This window comes from Pseudophryne corroboree (assembly GCF_028390025.1).
Source record: "Pseudophryne corroboree isolate aPseCor3 chromosome 3 unlocalized genomic scaffold, aPseCor3.hap2 SUPER_3_unloc_79, whole genome shotgun sequence".
NCBI classification, from domain to species: domain Eukaryota; kingdom Metazoa; phylum Chordata; class Amphibia; order Anura; family Myobatrachidae; genus Pseudophryne; species Pseudophryne corroboree.
In genome coordinates, this window is record NW_026967573.1 from 229,674 (window position 1) to 246,725 (window position 17,052).

General features: G+C 45.3%; 1 protein-coding gene across 1 annotated transcript in view; it reads right to left on the minus strand.

The window, feature by feature from the left end:
• The window catches only part of LOC134984735 (oocyte zinc finger protein XlCOF22-like), a 29,701-nt gene extending 12,906 nt beyond the window's left edge, over positions 1-16,795 (minus strand). Inside the window, exons 1-5 of the mRNA XM_063950237.1 lie at positions 16,730-16,795; positions 13,562-13,753; positions 12,499-12,577; positions 12,278-12,379; positions 11,118-11,789 (exon numbers count right to left, since the gene is read on the minus strand). Coding sequence (XP_063806307.1) covers positions 11,118-11,789; positions 12,278-12,379; positions 12,499-12,532 — 808 coding nt within the window. The 5' untranslated portion in view covers positions 12,533-12,577; positions 13,562-13,753; positions 16,730-16,795. The remainder of the gene's footprint in view (positions 1-11,117; positions 11,790-12,277; positions 12,380-12,498; positions 12,578-13,561; positions 13,754-16,729) is intronic.
• Between the last annotated feature and the right edge of the window lie 257 nt (positions 16,796-17,052).

A 17,052-nucleotide genomic window follows, 5' to 3' on the forward strand; every position in this document is an offset into this window, starting at 1 on the left:
TCCTATTTTCTCTAATGTCCAAGAGGATACAGGGATGGTCTTAGTACAATGGGGAAGATACAAAACTATAAACCGGAGAGTGCTGAGACCCCATCAAAACTGATTGACCAAACTGAAGGTCCTCAGTAGCCATGGTGTTGAACCTTTAAAACTTTACAGCGTGTTCGAACCCAAACAAGTAGCTGTCCAACATAACTGCAAAGCCAAGACACCCCGGGCAGCCACCTAGGAAGAACCCACTGACCGTGTGGAGTGGGCCTGAACAGACCTCGGCGGCAGCAAAGCCGTCGAAGAGTGAGCCTGTTGCTTCGAAGCAGGACAACCAATCTTTGAACAATTATAGAGAACAAAAAGCGAGTCTAATTTTCTGAGACGAGCTGGCCTCCAGGCATAAATCTCCAAAGCCCGAACCACGTCCAAGGATATTGGTGTAACAGACGTGCCAGTGACAACCAGAACCACCATCGGCCAATTGATATGAAATGCTGACACCACCTTAGGCAAGAATGTCTAGCGAGTTTTAAGCACCGCTCTGTCCTCATGAAACACCACAGAAGGACTCTTACAGGATAAGGCCCCTAATTCCAAAACACGCCTGACTGAGGCCAAGGCCAACAACATGATAGCCTGCCATGTCAAATACTCCATGTCCACCTTGTGGAAAGGTTCAATCAAATTGATTGGAGAAAGGCCAGAACCAAATTGAGGACTCACGGCGCTGTGGGAGGCACAAAGGGTGGTCGAATATGAAGGACACCTAAGATCTGGACCACTGGGAGAACAGCCAATTGTTACCTGGAAGAAAAAGACAAGGCTGAGATTTGGACTTTTATGGAGCCTAAACGTAGGCCCACATCCACAACAGCCTGCAGGAAGTGCATGAAATGTCTCAGATGAAAATCCACAGCAGAATACTGTTGACCCTCACACCAAGAGACACATTTCTTCCATATGCGATGGTAATGTTTCGATGCGACCATCTGGCCGGCTTTCAGCATAGTCGAGATAACCTTGCCCGGAATCTCTTTTCTGGCAAAAGTCCTCCCAATATACTTCCATTGCATCAAACGTAGCCGTGGTAAGTCTGGATAGACAAATGGCCCTTGTGTAAGACAATCATCCTGAATTGGCAGAGGCCAGGGGCCTACGAGTAATAAGGCTAGAATGTCTACATACCAGGCCCTGTGGGGCCAGTCTGGGGCAATCAGAATTGCCTGAACCCTGTCCCTTTAAGTCCATTGAGAACTCTTGGAATTAGAGGAACTGGAGGGAACAAGTACACCAACCGGTAAATCCACGGTGTTGCCAAAGTGTCCATTGCTGTAGCCTGTGGATCCCTCGTACCAGAATAGTAATGCAGAAGCTTCTTGGTGAGCTGAGAAACCAACAAGTCGATTTGCGGGTAGCCCCACCTATTAAATATCTGCTGAAACACTTGCTGGTAGAGGCCCCATTCCCCCAGGTGCAGCTTGTGTCTACTTAGGAAGTCTGCTCCCTATTTGTCTACTCCAGGAATTAATATGGCGGAAATGGCCTTGGGATTCCGCTCCACCCAGAGGAGTATCTGTGACACCTCCCTCATTGCAGCTCTGCTGTTTGGAACTCCTTGTTGGTTTATGTACACCACAGTTGGTGCATTTTCCGGCCATACCTGTATGGCCTGATACTGAAGGATATAAAGAGTTCAGCAGAAGGGCATTGTAGATCGCCCTGAGTTTCAAAACAGTTATCGGAAGGGAAGCCTCTTGATCAGACCACCTACATTGGAACCGAACCCCAACCATGGAGGCTTGCATCCGTTGTCAACAGAATCCAATCCTGAATTCCGAAGTGTCGACCCTCCAGGAGGGAGATCAGCAACCACCATAAGAGGGAAATCCTGGCGTTTGGTGAAAGGCATATCATCTGGCGCATGTGCAGATGTCACCAAGACCATTTGTCTAGCAGATCCAGCTGGAATGGTCATGCATGAAATCTTTTGTATCGAATTGCGTCATAGGAGGCCATCATCTTTCCCAGTAAGCGTATGTAAAGATGTACCGAGATTTTGTTCAGCTTCAAAATGGAACATACCATCGTCTGAATTATCTTTGCCTTGTCCATAGGAAGGAACACCTTCTGAGACACCGTGTCCAGTATCATTACCAGGAACTGAAGCCTCTGTGTAGGTTCTAGGTGGGATTTCTGCAGATTGAGAATCCACCCATGATCCGTGAGTAGTTGTGTTTGAAGGCTGATCTTTTCCATCAACTGTGCTCTGAATATAGCCATTATGAGGAGATCGTCCAAGTATGGAACGATGTTCACTTCCTGCTTGCGGAGTTGTAGCAACATCTCTGCCATCACCCCTGATAACAACCTCAGTGCCATTGAGAGACCGCAAGGCAAGGCCTGGACCTGGTAGTGACTGTCCTGTAGTGCAAAACTGAGGTAAGCCTGAAGAGGCGGCCATATTGGGATGTGAAGATACGCATCCTTAATAGCCAGAGAAACCAGGAATTCCCCTTCTTCCATGTCACGCTTGGCTTGAGTTGGGGATCTGACGACTGATAATTGACTGAGGGAGCAGCTATCGGCAAAGGAAGGAAACGAGGTGGCTGAATGTAGTTCTTACTCATGGATTGAAGTCTTAGGCCCAAAGATGTAGAGGGGTAGGGAATGAGGACAATGACCATGAATGATACACCGAAGAAAGAGGAATTCAGTTTTAATGAGACCTCATCATACACAACGACTAGGAGGTAGGTCTGAATGAATTCTGAAAGATGGAAGGTTAGTGACTTGTAAACGATGCTGAAGAAAACTGAATGAAGAGATGACTTGTGATTTGTAAACAATGCTGAAGAGAGGATCGCTGTGAGCACCATCAGCAAACGTAGACCTCTACCAGATAGAGGGCCCAGTGGTTAAACCACAAGAGCAGGTGGACTGGGAGCAAAGGACTGCAATAACAGAACTGACCACCAGGCGGCTACAACAGAACCAGGATACCAGGGGTTAACCTGGGAGCGCAGGGCACCTTACAGCAAGTAACTTGAAGTACTGGCAACATAGCTAAGCATCAACCCCTTTTTATAAGGGAAGCCTGTACCGGATTGGCTGGATGCGGATTGGATACCTATTGTCACGGATTGGTCTCCAACATGGTGGCTACCTGCACAGAGGACACATGTGGAACCAGCACACAGCCACTACCTCTGGCCTCAGCCTCCCAGACGCCGCACTCCAGCAACAGGACACTTGGAAACAGACACCTCCAGCTGCCATGCTCCGCTACCCTGGACCCGGACCTCGGCCTCCAGACACCTGGCAGCCGCACCAGAGGACCTTGCTGCTGTAGCTCCTATCCACCGCAGCGACAATAGTCAGCTAAGAGGAAGGCCACAGGGACCAGAGCCGGAGGTAAGACTCCGGATGCTGACAGTATCCCCCTTTTTAAGGTTGTCCCCGAACACCCACGCTGCTTAGTGGGATTCATGGCATGAAAGGCACAACTCAGTCTTGGAGCATGAACATCCTCTGCAGCCACCCAAGATCTTTCCTCCGGACCATATCCTCTACAATCTATGAGATACTGGAGATGACCATACCTCTTGCGGAAGTCAAGAAACTTATGAACCACCAATTCCTAATTTTGAGCAGCTTGAACCTTCGGAGGTTTAGGCAAAGCTGCCCGAAAATGATTTAGTACAAGAGGCTTTAGCAGAGAAATGTGAAAGGCATTGGGAATTTTCAAATAGGGAGGCAGTTTCACCCTGTAAGAAATAGGATTCAACACTCTTTTAATAGGATACGGACCAATAAATCTAGGAGCAAACTTTTTGGTAGGAACTTTGAGTCTGAAGTTTCTGGTGGATATCCAAATACGATCTCCCACTTTGAGACTAGGAACAGCCCTATGTTTCCGATCAGCGTAGGTCTTTTATTTCTGGGAAGTCTTAAGTAGCGCCTTATGAATATGTCTCCAAATCTTAGTGAACTGACGAAGAGCGGATTCAGCAACAGGAACCTCAAAATGTGGGAGAGATTAGAAGGAAGGAACTCGTGGATGAAAACTATAGTTAATTAAGAAAGGAGTGGAATTGGTAGATGAATGATACAGGTTATTGTATGCAAACTCAGCAAATGGGAGTTAATCAATCCAGTCTTCCTGAGCAGGGGACATGAACGTCCGTAAGAAAGTTTCCAGATCTTGGTCGACTCTTTCAGTCTGTCCGTCAGTCTGGGGATGGTAGGCTGACGAGAAGTTCATCTTGATTCCTAGGACAGAGCTGAGAGCTTTCCAGAACTTGGTGACGAATTGAGGACCCTGATCAGAAACTATTTCCTGTGGAAGGCCATGCAAATTAAAAATCTATGAGAAAAACAATTTGGATAGCTGAGGAGCAGAGGGAAGACCGGTGAGGTGCATGAAGTGAGCCATCTTCGAAAATCATTCCTCAAATGACCCAAATGGTGTTGTGCCCCCTGGAGACTGGCAAATCGGTTATGAAATCCATAGAGATGCGAGTCCAAGGCTTTTGAGGTGTTGGAAGTGGATGAAGAAGACACGAGGGAGATGTTTGTGGACTTTTATGTTGAACACACTTGGAACAGGCTGCTACAAATTCAAAGACATCCGTTTTAAGATGAGGCCACAAGCAGAATCGCTGAATTAACTTGAGAGTCTTAAGACCACCGGCATGACCCATGAAAGATGAAGAATGAGCCAACGTAAGCAATTTCCTGCAAAATTTTGGTGCTACAAAAGTTCTCCCCAGAGGAGGTAGAGGAACAGTATGAGTTGAAGCAAATGAAGATGGATTCAGAATAAATTGTTTCTCAGTGGAGTTGAGTGAATCATCCATTTGAAAAGAATGAGAAAATGCATCTGCTCTTCGATTTAAGGTTCCTGGGCGGTTAAAGAGTTTGAAAGAGAACCGAGAGAAGAAGAGAGCCCACCTGGCTTGCCCTGGGTTTAAACAACGAGTTTAAACAATGGGTTTAAGCCATCATGGAAGGACTTGGAGAAGACGGGATGGGAGAAGATTCTAAATGATCAGGACTGGGACTCAATGTTAGTTGATTAGGAAGAAGAAAAGGTCTCAAGTCAGTTTGAGAGGTTTCCTGTTGAGGACGAGGTTTAGCTTTCTTATGAGATAATTTTCCAGTTCTGCCCATTCTTCAGCATAACATTACGGAGATAAGAGAACAAGGTCAGGAGACCAGTAGTGACATAGCAGAAGTATTGAAGTGTGGAAATAGGGAGACATCAGTGAGCATAGACCACCAGTGGCCATCGGTTACAGAAACATTCTGAGGTCAGTTGTTTATGGGTAATAGCAAGAAGATGACATCCATGAGCGGTCAAGTAATTTATAGGAGCCAGCAACTGGAGCCTGCTACTGTCCTGGACACATGGACTGTTACGCCGTAGCTATACTGATGCCCCAAGAGCTCTAATTGGATTTTGCTGGGATTGAGGGGAGCAGGAGGGGAAAAAACCCAGCAGCAGTCCAACAGTACGGAGGATGTAGTCAGCACAGTCTGCCACCAGAGGGAGTCGACAGAGCAGGAGTGGAAGCCAGGCAATAATAATAATAAAAGCAGTTCAGGCGACCACTTACTGCCCAGGTAGGGCCGCAGCGGCAGAAGTCCCTGCCAGAAATCACTGAGGCTGTAGTGAAGGGCACTGATCATGGGCTGGCAGTGTCTGTAGCTCCCAGAGAAGCGGCTGGTTTCAGGAGGGCATGTGTTTATATTGCCAGTTTTCAAGATGGCCACTTCTGGCAGGGAAGCCCATATCAGAAGAAACTGGCTGGCTATGGTGGGTGAACCAGGTCAGTAATAAGGCAGGAGAGGAGAGGGTACTAGGATGCAGTGGCACAGGGTAGCGTATCTGGCTGCATAGCAACCCCACGTGTATGTCCTCTATAATTCACAGCTCCACCAGATTTCCCCCGTAGCACCATGGGTTAGGAGGAGAGGAGGAGATGCCGGGACACTGCTGGAGTGATGACAGGCAAGTGCTCCATGCATTCCCCGCTGCCACGACTCAGGGCTTCAACGGCCGGACAGTAGGAGAAGGCAGGCTGCGGGTGGGTGAGCTGACTAACCTGACGCGTCCCTGCTGAGGCCACCAATCCCCATAGTATGCACCGCATCAGATGCTGGGAGAGCAGCTCCTCTCCGTGTCTCCTGCCGATCCCCAGTCAGCCTCTCCACACGACTCCAACAGCACGGCTAGGCACAAGTGTGGACAGGGCGCACAGCCCACAGTGAGTAGCAGCGCTACCTCGCTGAGGTCCGGTCCGCAGTGGGATCACTGCATAACTTCAGTCCGCGGCTTCAGAGAAGGGTGTAGGCCGCAACCTGCAAAAGCCAAATGAATGGCTCCCCGGCTCCGCATCCTAGAAAACACACAGAGGGGCAAGAAAGGGCCCAAAAGAACCCGTAGGACAGCTGTAAAAGGCAGAAAGGACCTATATAAGCAGGAGCTCCTTTATCCTGCTTCCTGCTGCCTTTCCAGTCAGGACACACCCCGTGACATCATTTATTGATGTTGAAAACAAAAGTAATGTAGATTTTCACACCAATCTAAGACCTGCGAATCTACTTTGGGACCCACCTCTCTTTTTTTTTAAACAGTCCCCAGCTGGACGAGGATAATTGGAATTCCATCTCTTGGAATTCTAACTTCCTACTGGGCATAACCCAAAATTTCCATCAGCTGTTTTGGGATGTTTAAGCACAGTTGCCTTAGTTTTTAACACAGGCTCTGCTGCCTCTTCTAAGGATAGAATGGCTTACGTAGAACTAATTAGCTCAGATGATATGTTCACTGAGCTGAGACCTTCCGAAGTGCAATGAGTCCTCATCCTCCAATGAATCCTCATCTAAAACATGTGTAGACGTTGTATCATGTCTATGTGATTTACTTACCACCAGCCTTTCAGCCTGCTTTTTTGAGAGGCTGACAATTCCCTAGGTGTATAAACCTCAGAATGAATGTTGCATGTAAGCGTTAATAGGGAAACCTATTACTGGTATAGGAGCTGGAATAAACTGCTCAGTTACATTGGATAATGGTGGTCATTCCGAGTTGTTCGCTCGTTGCCATTTTTCGCAGCGCAGCGGATCAAGTGAAAAATTGGCAATTATGCGCATGCGCTAAGTACTTTCACATAAAACTTTGTAGTTTTACCCAAGCTCCAGTGACGTTTTTCAGTCGCTCAAGTGTTCGTAGTTTGATTGACAGGAAGTGGGTATTTCTGGGCGGCAACTCAGCGTTTTCAGGGAGCGTGTTAAAAAAAACGCAGGCGTGCCAGGGTAAAACGCAGGAGTGGCTGGCCGAACGCAGGGCGTTTGTGACATCAAACCAGGAACTAAACGGACTGAGATGATCGCAATCTAGGAGTAGGTCTGGAGCTACTCAGAAACTGCATTAATTTTTTTAGTAGCAATTTTGCTACTCTTTGGCCCTCATTCCGAGTTGTTCGCTCAGTGTTTTTCATCGCATCGCAGTGAAATTCCGCTTAGTGCGCATGCGCAATGTTCGCACTGCGACTGCGCCAAGTAACTTTACTATGAAGTTAGTATTTTTACTCACGGCTTTTTCATCGCTCCGGCGATCGCATTGTGATTGACAGGAAATGGGTGTTACTGGGCGGAAACACGGCGTTTTATGGGCGTGTGGCTGAAAACGCTACCGTTTCCGGAAAAAACGCAGGAGTGGCCGGGGAAACGGTGGGAGTGCCTGGGCGAACGCTGGGTGTGTTTGTGACGTCAACCAGGAACGAAAAGCACTGAACTGATCGCACAGGCAGAGTAAGTCTGAAGCTACTCAGAAACTGCTAAGTCGTTTGTGATCGCAATATTGCGCATACATCGGTCGCAATTTTAAGAAGCTAAGATTCACTCCCAGTAGGCGGCGGCTTAGCGTGTGTAACTCTGCTACATTCGCATTGCGACCGATCAACTCGGAATGAGGGCCTTTGTTCGCAATTCTGCTAAGCTAAGATACACTCCCAGAGGGCGGCAGCCTAGCGTTTGCAGTGGTGCTAAAAGCAGCTAGCGAGCGAACAACTCGGAATGACCACCAATGTCTGTGCAAAGTAGCCCATGAAGGTTTACCAGAACCTATGCCTGCCTCACTGTACACATGGGTAAGCGTTTTCGTGACCCGGCGGCGTGTTGTTGGAGCGACTCTAAGGTGCGTATAAGATGCTTTTTTAGAAAGATAACTCAAAACAAATAGTAATACTATAAAAATAAAATAAGAAAACTTACGGCTGCTAAAAAACAGCAGCCCTCTGACCATGGTCCGGCTCCTGCCGCACCAAACAAAAAACTGATTTGCCTGAGCGGGAATATATGGACAGGCCCGTTGCATTCTGGGATGCCGAAAGCTTTGACCGTTTCTTGCAAATTCGCTGTCACGTCATCATATCCCAATGTTATCCTGTGGATAACCTGTGGACCCTGCCGGAGAAAGATATATATATCTAAGAGGATAGAATTTGATTGGTGTTGTAACACTGTTTTGTTGGCAGGTTACTTGATACTTTTGTCCTCATTGGTTACTATAGGTCAAGTGGAGGCGGTTCTCTCCGTGTCCCCGGACGTAGCGTGTGTCATATGATGTCACTTTGATGCGCTGGAGCACACGACGGACAGCGGCAGGGACGGTTCTACTGGGTATATTAATGACACGGGACGTGCACATGCGTGTATATGGTGACACTAAAACTACTGGATGATCATTCTGAATGTCTGAGGTATTGATACAATGCAAATTTGTTGAGATATTGTTTCTTTTTCAGATGGAGCAATGGATTGTGCACGTGATGCGACTGGTAAAAGGGAGCCATTGGTTTTGGCAGAGACCGGCATTTGTTTGTTGGTGATCCCTTGTAGACAGTGAGTAGTATCCATCTACAGTGAAAGAAGCATGGACACCAAGAATCTCAGCGGCAGAACAGTGGTCGTGAAAGTAGATCACGACCACAAGCATTTAGGGCACCTAGCAACCACCAATCATTCCAAACGCATCAGGAACTGCTCCAACAGTACAATGCCGGACCTAGCCAAACAGTCCCAGATCTGGTGAATTGGAGGGCCACGTGAGATGTGGTGGCAAGTCAGACTGGTGCTCATAAAACCAATCCAAGTCTTTCGGCCACTGTTCCACTGCTGAGAGTATACCTAAAGTTTATGTTATGCACACCAGTGCCTGCAGGAATGTACTGGTGTCTGAACTGTTATGCACACCAGTGCCTGCAGGAATGTACTGGTGTCTGAATGGAGAGGGATGCAAAACAAATGAACTCACAGACAGACTGGGGAATATGACATTACGTACACAGAAGGTGATAGGGTAACAAAATAAACACAAAGTGAACAGAGAAGCCCAGAGGCTAAGAAACTGGGTGTCTCCCTAGTATTAGGAATGCTCAGATGGAAAAAGCAAGATGTTGTGTTTTAATATGTAGAGAACCCGAAACGTTGTTGCTAAGGGCAACAGCAAACCCCTAAAGGGTTACCAACGGGTGTGGTAGTAAACTCCTTGGTCAGAGATGGAATGATAGACACAAGGAGAGTCTCCACAATCCTAATCCTCACTTGCAGTGCACAGGTTCAGCTTTCTGCCACTAAACTGACACCTGAACACCTTGCACAGTGAGAAAGGATTTTGGCAGGCAAGTCTTAGAATACAGCCGCAAACTTGCTAAGTTCACAGAGTAGCAAAAGAACCCCAGCAAGTTAAACGACTGACTCCAGTCTTACTGCTAGGTCTGGATTGGCAGAGTGTAGTACCAAATCCCCAGGCCTATTTGCAGTAAGCAACAACAAATACAAAGCTACACAGTACTGGCTAACTTTCAGGAACTGACTAACCAACAAAGATTCAGCAGCATCTGCTTAACCTGAGAAGAGGGTTTATAAAGCAGGTGCTGTCCACGCCCCACTCAGACCTCACAGACTGTGAGCACAAAAACCAGCATCGGATCCCCTGCCGTGCACAGAGCCTGTAACCACTGCACAGCAAAAGACCCGAACCGGAGTATCAGCTGCGCTCAGGTTACTCCGCTAGCACTTGTCTCCCGGTTGCCATGACGACGTGGCAGCACAGGGCAGGAGACCCTAACAGTTTAACACTAATGTGATAGCTATTTTTATGGTAATTATTTTTAGCAATAGAGTAGGACCTGCAGTATAGTGGAGTCACTTGTCGGGGGCTGCAGGCTTAAATGCACTGAGCAATACATGAACTAAAACTCCATCGTTTATTATTGTTAGTTAATATAGTGAGTGCAAGACACATTTATGTATGTAGTAAGGCTACTGGGAGACCTTAGATTGAGCAATATTGGATCTGTCCATTACATTCCCTAAAGTCATAACCTCAGAACTGCACAGAGCAGGAACCATTATTCACAAGTAATTAGGATAGTGTTCATCATGAGCAAGTCCACAATTACCGTCTGAAGGTTACACAATTATTTCAGGGATACACAATTGGTATTTGAGGATAAAGTCTTTAACAGAAAACACCCCTGAAGAAGTCACTATTGACGAAACGCGTTGGGTTACACACAATTTGGATTTAGAGTGAATTGGAGTGGATAAGAACAAGGTCGTCCATGCAAGGGTGACAACAAGTGCAAAACGCTTGTCTTATGATTATACAGATATGTACTTGTGATAAGCTTTTAACCTGTTTTACTTGAAGTTCTAGATTCAAATTTAATTTTATTTCTGAATCTTATGCGAATTGTATTTGGTGAGCTCAGGTCTACTGTATAGCAGGAAATATTTCATACCTGCATCATCTAACAAAATGCATATAGATTAGGCACTCCACAAAAAACAATACTAATTATATTATATACATACATACATACACATTTATATATAATTACTAATAATAAACTTCTGCTTGTTACTTTTAATAACATTATAGTGTTGTGGTTAATAACTCTCTACATGTGATATTTGTCATGGATAGCCTTGTGTTAGAAACACCCAACTGAGAACAGGGCTGATGGCGGAGGAGGGTGTAGGATAAGAGATTGCTGTAGTGACTGAGCAAGGAGAATATGTGACTTCTGTAATAAGTGTTTATTACTCACCTGTGCTGATATCTGTAGGGATCTCCTCCTCCTTACACTGCTGATCACCCCTCACATACGTCTCTTCTTCTCCCGCTATATCTTCTGCCTTCATATCAGTCACATACGTCTCTTCTTCTCCCTCTATATCTTCTGCCTTTATATCAGTCACATACGTCTCTTCTTCTCCCTCTATATCTTCTGTCTTTATATCAGTCACATACGTCTCTTCTTCTCCCTCTGTATCTTCTGCCTTTATATCAGTCACATACGTCTCTTCTCCCTCTATATCTTCTGCCTTTATATCAGTCACATACGTCTCTTCTTCTCCCTCTGTATCTTCTGCCTTTATATCAGTCACATACGTCTCTTCTTCTCCCTGTATATCTTCTGCCTTTATATCAGTCACATACGTCTCTTCTTCTCCCTCTGTATCTTCTGCCTTTAACTCAGTCACATACGTCTCTTCTTCACCCTCTATATCTTCTGCCTTTATATCAGTCACATACGTCTCTTCTCCCTCTGTATCATTGGCCTTTATATCAGTCACATACGTCACTTCTTCTCCATCTATATCTTCTGCCTTCATATCAGTCACATACGTCTCTTCTTCACCCTCTATATCTTCTGCCTTTATATCAGTCACATACGTCTCTTCTTCTCCCTCTATATCTTCTGTTTTAATATCAGACAGACGTTCTACCTAAAAAAAACAGAAAAAAACACTATAATGACATTTGCATACAGGCAGATTAAACTGAGGTGAAACAGTATAATATCAGTGTATAATACAGGTTGAGTATCCCATATCCAAATATTACGGAATATTCCGAAATACGGACTTTTTTGAGTGAGAGTGATATAGTGAAACCTTTGTTTTTTGATGGCTCAATGTACACAAACTTTGTTTAATGCACAAAGTTATTAAAATATTGTATTAAATGACCTTCAGGCTGTGTGTATAAGGTGTATATGAAACATAAATGCAATCTGTGCTTAGATTTCTGTCCCATCACCATGATATCTCATTATGGTATGCAATTATTCCAAAATACGGAAAAATCCGATATCCAAAATACCTCTGGTCCCAAGCATTTTGGATAAGGGAGACTCAACCTGTACATAGCTTCTTTACAGATCATATAGTGACAGTCACTTTGGTATATTGGGGAGACTATAAATCCCACCTACCTGATCCTCCTGTGGGATCCTATGATACTCCTCTGTACAGTCCTGGGAATACAGAGGACGGGGACATCTCTCTGGGGTATCTCTGTTACTGGGGCCATCTGTAGGAGACACACAGTGACTGAGTACAGTGTATATATGTGATTATCAGATGATGTGTGTATATAGGGTGCCCCCATACCTGCTCTCCCCTGTACAATACATGACAGTCTCCTCTTACCCAGTGATGTGAGGGGCCGGTGATTCTCCATCATCACGTCCTTGTACAGACCCCTGTGTTCCTCTATATACTCCCCCTCCTGCATGGAGACATAGACAGTGACATCCTGACACCTTATAGCAGGGCTGGCCAAACCGGTCCTCGAGATCTACCAACAGTACATGTTTTCCAGGCCTCCTGGAGATCTGTAGAATTGTCAGTTAGGAATGAATGCAGCACATCTTAATTAGTAATGACTACACCTGTGTACTAGCTAGGTGGTCTGGAAAATGTGAACTGTTGGTAGATCTCGAGGACTGTTTTGGCCAGCCCTGCCTTATAGGAACCTGACACAAACAGTGATACAGTCATCACCCAGAAACATCCCCCGGTATTACTGTATAATATCCCATTCCCAGCAGTCACCTCTCCAGTCATCACCCAGACACATCCCCCGGTGTTACTGTATAATGCCCCATACCCAGCAGTCACCTCTCCAGTCATCACCCAGACGCATCCCCTGGTGTTACTGTATAATGTCCCATTCCCAGCAGTCACCTCTCCAGTCTCAGCCGGACACATCCCCTGGTGTTACTGTATAATGCCCCAATCCCAGCAGTCACCTCTCCAGTCATCACCCAGACACATCCCAGGGTGTTACTGTATAATGTCCCATTCCCAGCAGTCACCTCTCCAGTCTCAGCCGGACACATCCCCTGGTGTTACTGTATAATGCCCCAATCCCAGCAGTCACCTCTCCAGTCATCACCCAGACACATCCCCTGGTGTTACTGTATAATGTCCCATTCCCAGCAGTCACCTCTCCAGTCATCAGCCAGACACATCCCCTAGTGTTACTGTATAATGTCCCAGTCCCAGCAGTCACCTCTCCAGTCATCACCCAGACACATCCCCCGGTGTTACTGTATAATGTCTCATTCCCAACAGTCACCTCTCCAGTCATCACCCAGACACGTCCCCTGTTACTACTGTATAATGTCCCATTCCCAGCAGTCACCTCTCCAGTCATCACCCAGACACATCCCCTGGTGTTATTGTATAATACCACATTCCCAGCAGTCACCTCTCCAATCAGCAGCTGAATGATCTTGTTGGTGAGTTCCAGAATCTTCTAGTCATTGTGTCTCTCATGTATCAGTGAGTGAGGTGGAGGCACTGTGACGGGGCTCTATGTCCTGCTTAGTCCTCCAGACACACGAGGGGGGCTGTTGGGTGTCTCATACTCACAGAATGTCTTCTTCACTACTGTGTAACCCTGCGAAATGGAGAAGACATCAATATCTCTGTAAAAACTCCCAGATACCCACACCTACCCGGTCATGTTCCTGTATTATTCCTATAGATATAAGTGACGTCACTGTGACACTCCCAGATTACCTCTCCAGTCATGTCCCTGTATTATTACTATAGCTATAGGTCATAATATTATTATAGCTATATGTGATGTCACTATCATGCTCTTAGACCAGCTCACCTCCCCAGTCATGTCCCTGTATTATTACTATAGATATAGGTGATGTCACAGTGACACTCCCAGATCACCTCACCTCCCCAGTCATGTCTCTGTATTATTACTATAGATATAAGTGATGTCAAAGTGACACACCCAGAGTCCTCACCTCCCCAGTCATGTCCCTGTATTACTATAGATATAATTGATGTCACTGTGACACCCCCAGATACTCTCACCTACCCAGTCATGTCCCTGTATTATTAATATAGATATAAGTGATGTCACTGTGACACTCCCAGATCTCATCACCTTCCCAGTCAAGTCCCTGTATTATTAATATAGATATGTGATGTCACTGTAACACTCCCAGATCCTCTCACCTGCCCAGTCATGTCCCTGTATTATTACTATAGATATAAGTGATGTCACTGTGACACTCCCAGATCTCATCACCTTCCCAGTCAAGTCCCTGTATTATTAATATAGATATGTGATGTCACTGTAACACTCCCAGATCCTCTCACCTGCCCAGTCATGTCCCTGTAATTACTATAGGTATAAGTGCTGTCACTGTGACATTCCCAGGTGTGTGATATACATTTGCTTCATACTGCTCCAATTATCATCTGTTACACATGCCAGGGATATGAGGAGGAGGAGGAGGAAGGAGGAGGAAGGAGGAAGGAGGAAGGAGGAGGGAGGAAGAAGAAGAAGAAGAAGAAGAAGAAGAAGAAGAACTAAAGACTGCAACCTAGTATAAAAATAATAACATGTCTTTATTAACAGGACACCACAGATTGCTCCTCCTGTACAATAATAATAACAGGACACCACAGGTTGTTTACCCTGTATAATAATAACAGGAAATCACAAGCTGCTTCTCCTGTATAATAATAATAATAATAATAATTACAGGACACCAAATGCTGCTGCTCCCTCTGTATAATAATAATAATAATAATAATAATAATAACTGGATTCCACAGGCTGCCCCTCCTGTATAATAATAATGACTGTATTCCACAGGCTGCTCCTCTTGTATTATAATAATAACAGGACACCACAGGCTGCTCCCCCTGAATAATAATAATAACAACAACAGAACACCAGAGACTGTTACTCTGTATAATAATAATAACAACAACAACAGGACACCACAGGCTGCTTCCCCTGTATAAAAACAACAACAACAACAATAACAAGACACCACAGGCTGTTTCCCCTGTATAATAATAACAACAACAACAACAACAACAACAAGATACCACAGGCTGCTCCAACTGTAAAATAATATTAATAATAATAATAATAACAGGACACCACAGGCTGTTCCCTGTGTAGTAATAATAATAATAATAATAATAATAATAATAATAAAAGGACACCAAAAGCTACTCCCCCTGAATAATAATAACAACAGGACACTACAAGTTGCTCCACCTGTATAATAATAATAATGAGTGAAAATATACAGATTTTCAAACCAGCGCCCCAACACAACAGTGCTGCTAAAGTGGTCACCCCCACTTTAAACAGTTCACAATACAATTTCAATTTGCAGATGTGCGCACCCTATGAGGTATATACGAATCCACAGTCTTAATATCCTGTTTTTTTCTGTTGAATGTTCAGTAATTATCCCACTTTCTCCTTAGGAGCCAAATGGACAACCTCTTCTTCCCTCAAAAATAAACCGGGATAAAGGAATATAGTGAAGTACAGTTTTTTATTTTTGTATACAACAACTAAAATTCATAAAATAAACTCCACCAACATTAGTGGGATAATTCTGCGTACCGGAATGAGTGGGGCGACCAGTGAAGGCTACCCTGAAGCGCTTAAGAGTACACAGGTACCTCCCGGGTAATCAGCACCGTATTCCCTCTGGCACCAGGCTTCCTGGATGCTTCCACGGATTCTTTGGTTGCTGCAGTCCGTCCCCAAAACAGGAGGAAGTGGGATAATTACTGAACATTCAACAGAAAAAAACAGTATATTAAGACTGTGGATTTGTATATACCTCATAGGGTGCGCACTTCTGCAAATTGAAATTGTATAATAATAATAATAATAATAATAATAAAAACAGGACACCACAGAATGCTCCTCCTGTATAATAATAATAATAATAATAATAAAAATAATAATAATAAAATAACAGGACACCGCAGGCTGCTCCTCCTGTATAATAATGATAATAATAATAATAAAATAACTGGACACCACAGGCTACTCCACCTGTATAACAATAATAACAGGACACCACAGGCTGCTCCCCCTGTATAATAATAACAACAACAACAGGACACCACAGGCTGCTCCCCCTGTATAACAATAACAGGACACCACAGGATGCTCCTCCTGTATAATATTAATAACAGGACACCAGAGGCTACACCCCCTGCATAATAATAATAATAACAACATGACATCACAGGCTGCTCACCCTGCATAATAATAACATCAATACATCACAGGCTGCTCCCCCTGTATAATAAAAATAATAACAGGACACCACAGGCTGCTCCCCCTGTATAATAATAACAGGACACCACAGGCTGCTCCTTCTGTATAATAATTACTGGACACCACAGGCTGCTCCTCCTGTGTAATAATAACAGGACACCACAGGCTGCTCCCCCTGTATAATAATAATAACAGGACACCACAGGCTGCTCCTCCTTGTAATAATAACAACAGGACACCACAGGCTGCTCTCCTGTATAATAATAACAGGGCACCACAGGCTACTCCCCCTGTATAGTAAGACGCCATTACCTGATCTCCACGGACACTGCGAGGCTGCAACAGTCGATGAAAACTCACTTCCTGTATGTGGACCGCACAGTCCGGAAGTATGGTGGAACGCACAGTCCGGAAGTAGGGTATGATTGGCAACGGCTGTTACCTGGTTACTGGCCCCTCCCCTCCTCCACCCCGCCCACAGCCCGCCCTCTGTAATAATTAATACCATATATGTCCTCAGTGCAGGAGGCCGGCGGCCATTTTCTTGTAGACCAGTCGAGCAGCAGCAATAGGTTCCCTGGCCGTGTAGTGACGTCAGGAGCGGCGGCCATTTTCCCCTGGTCTGAGCTCCGCCT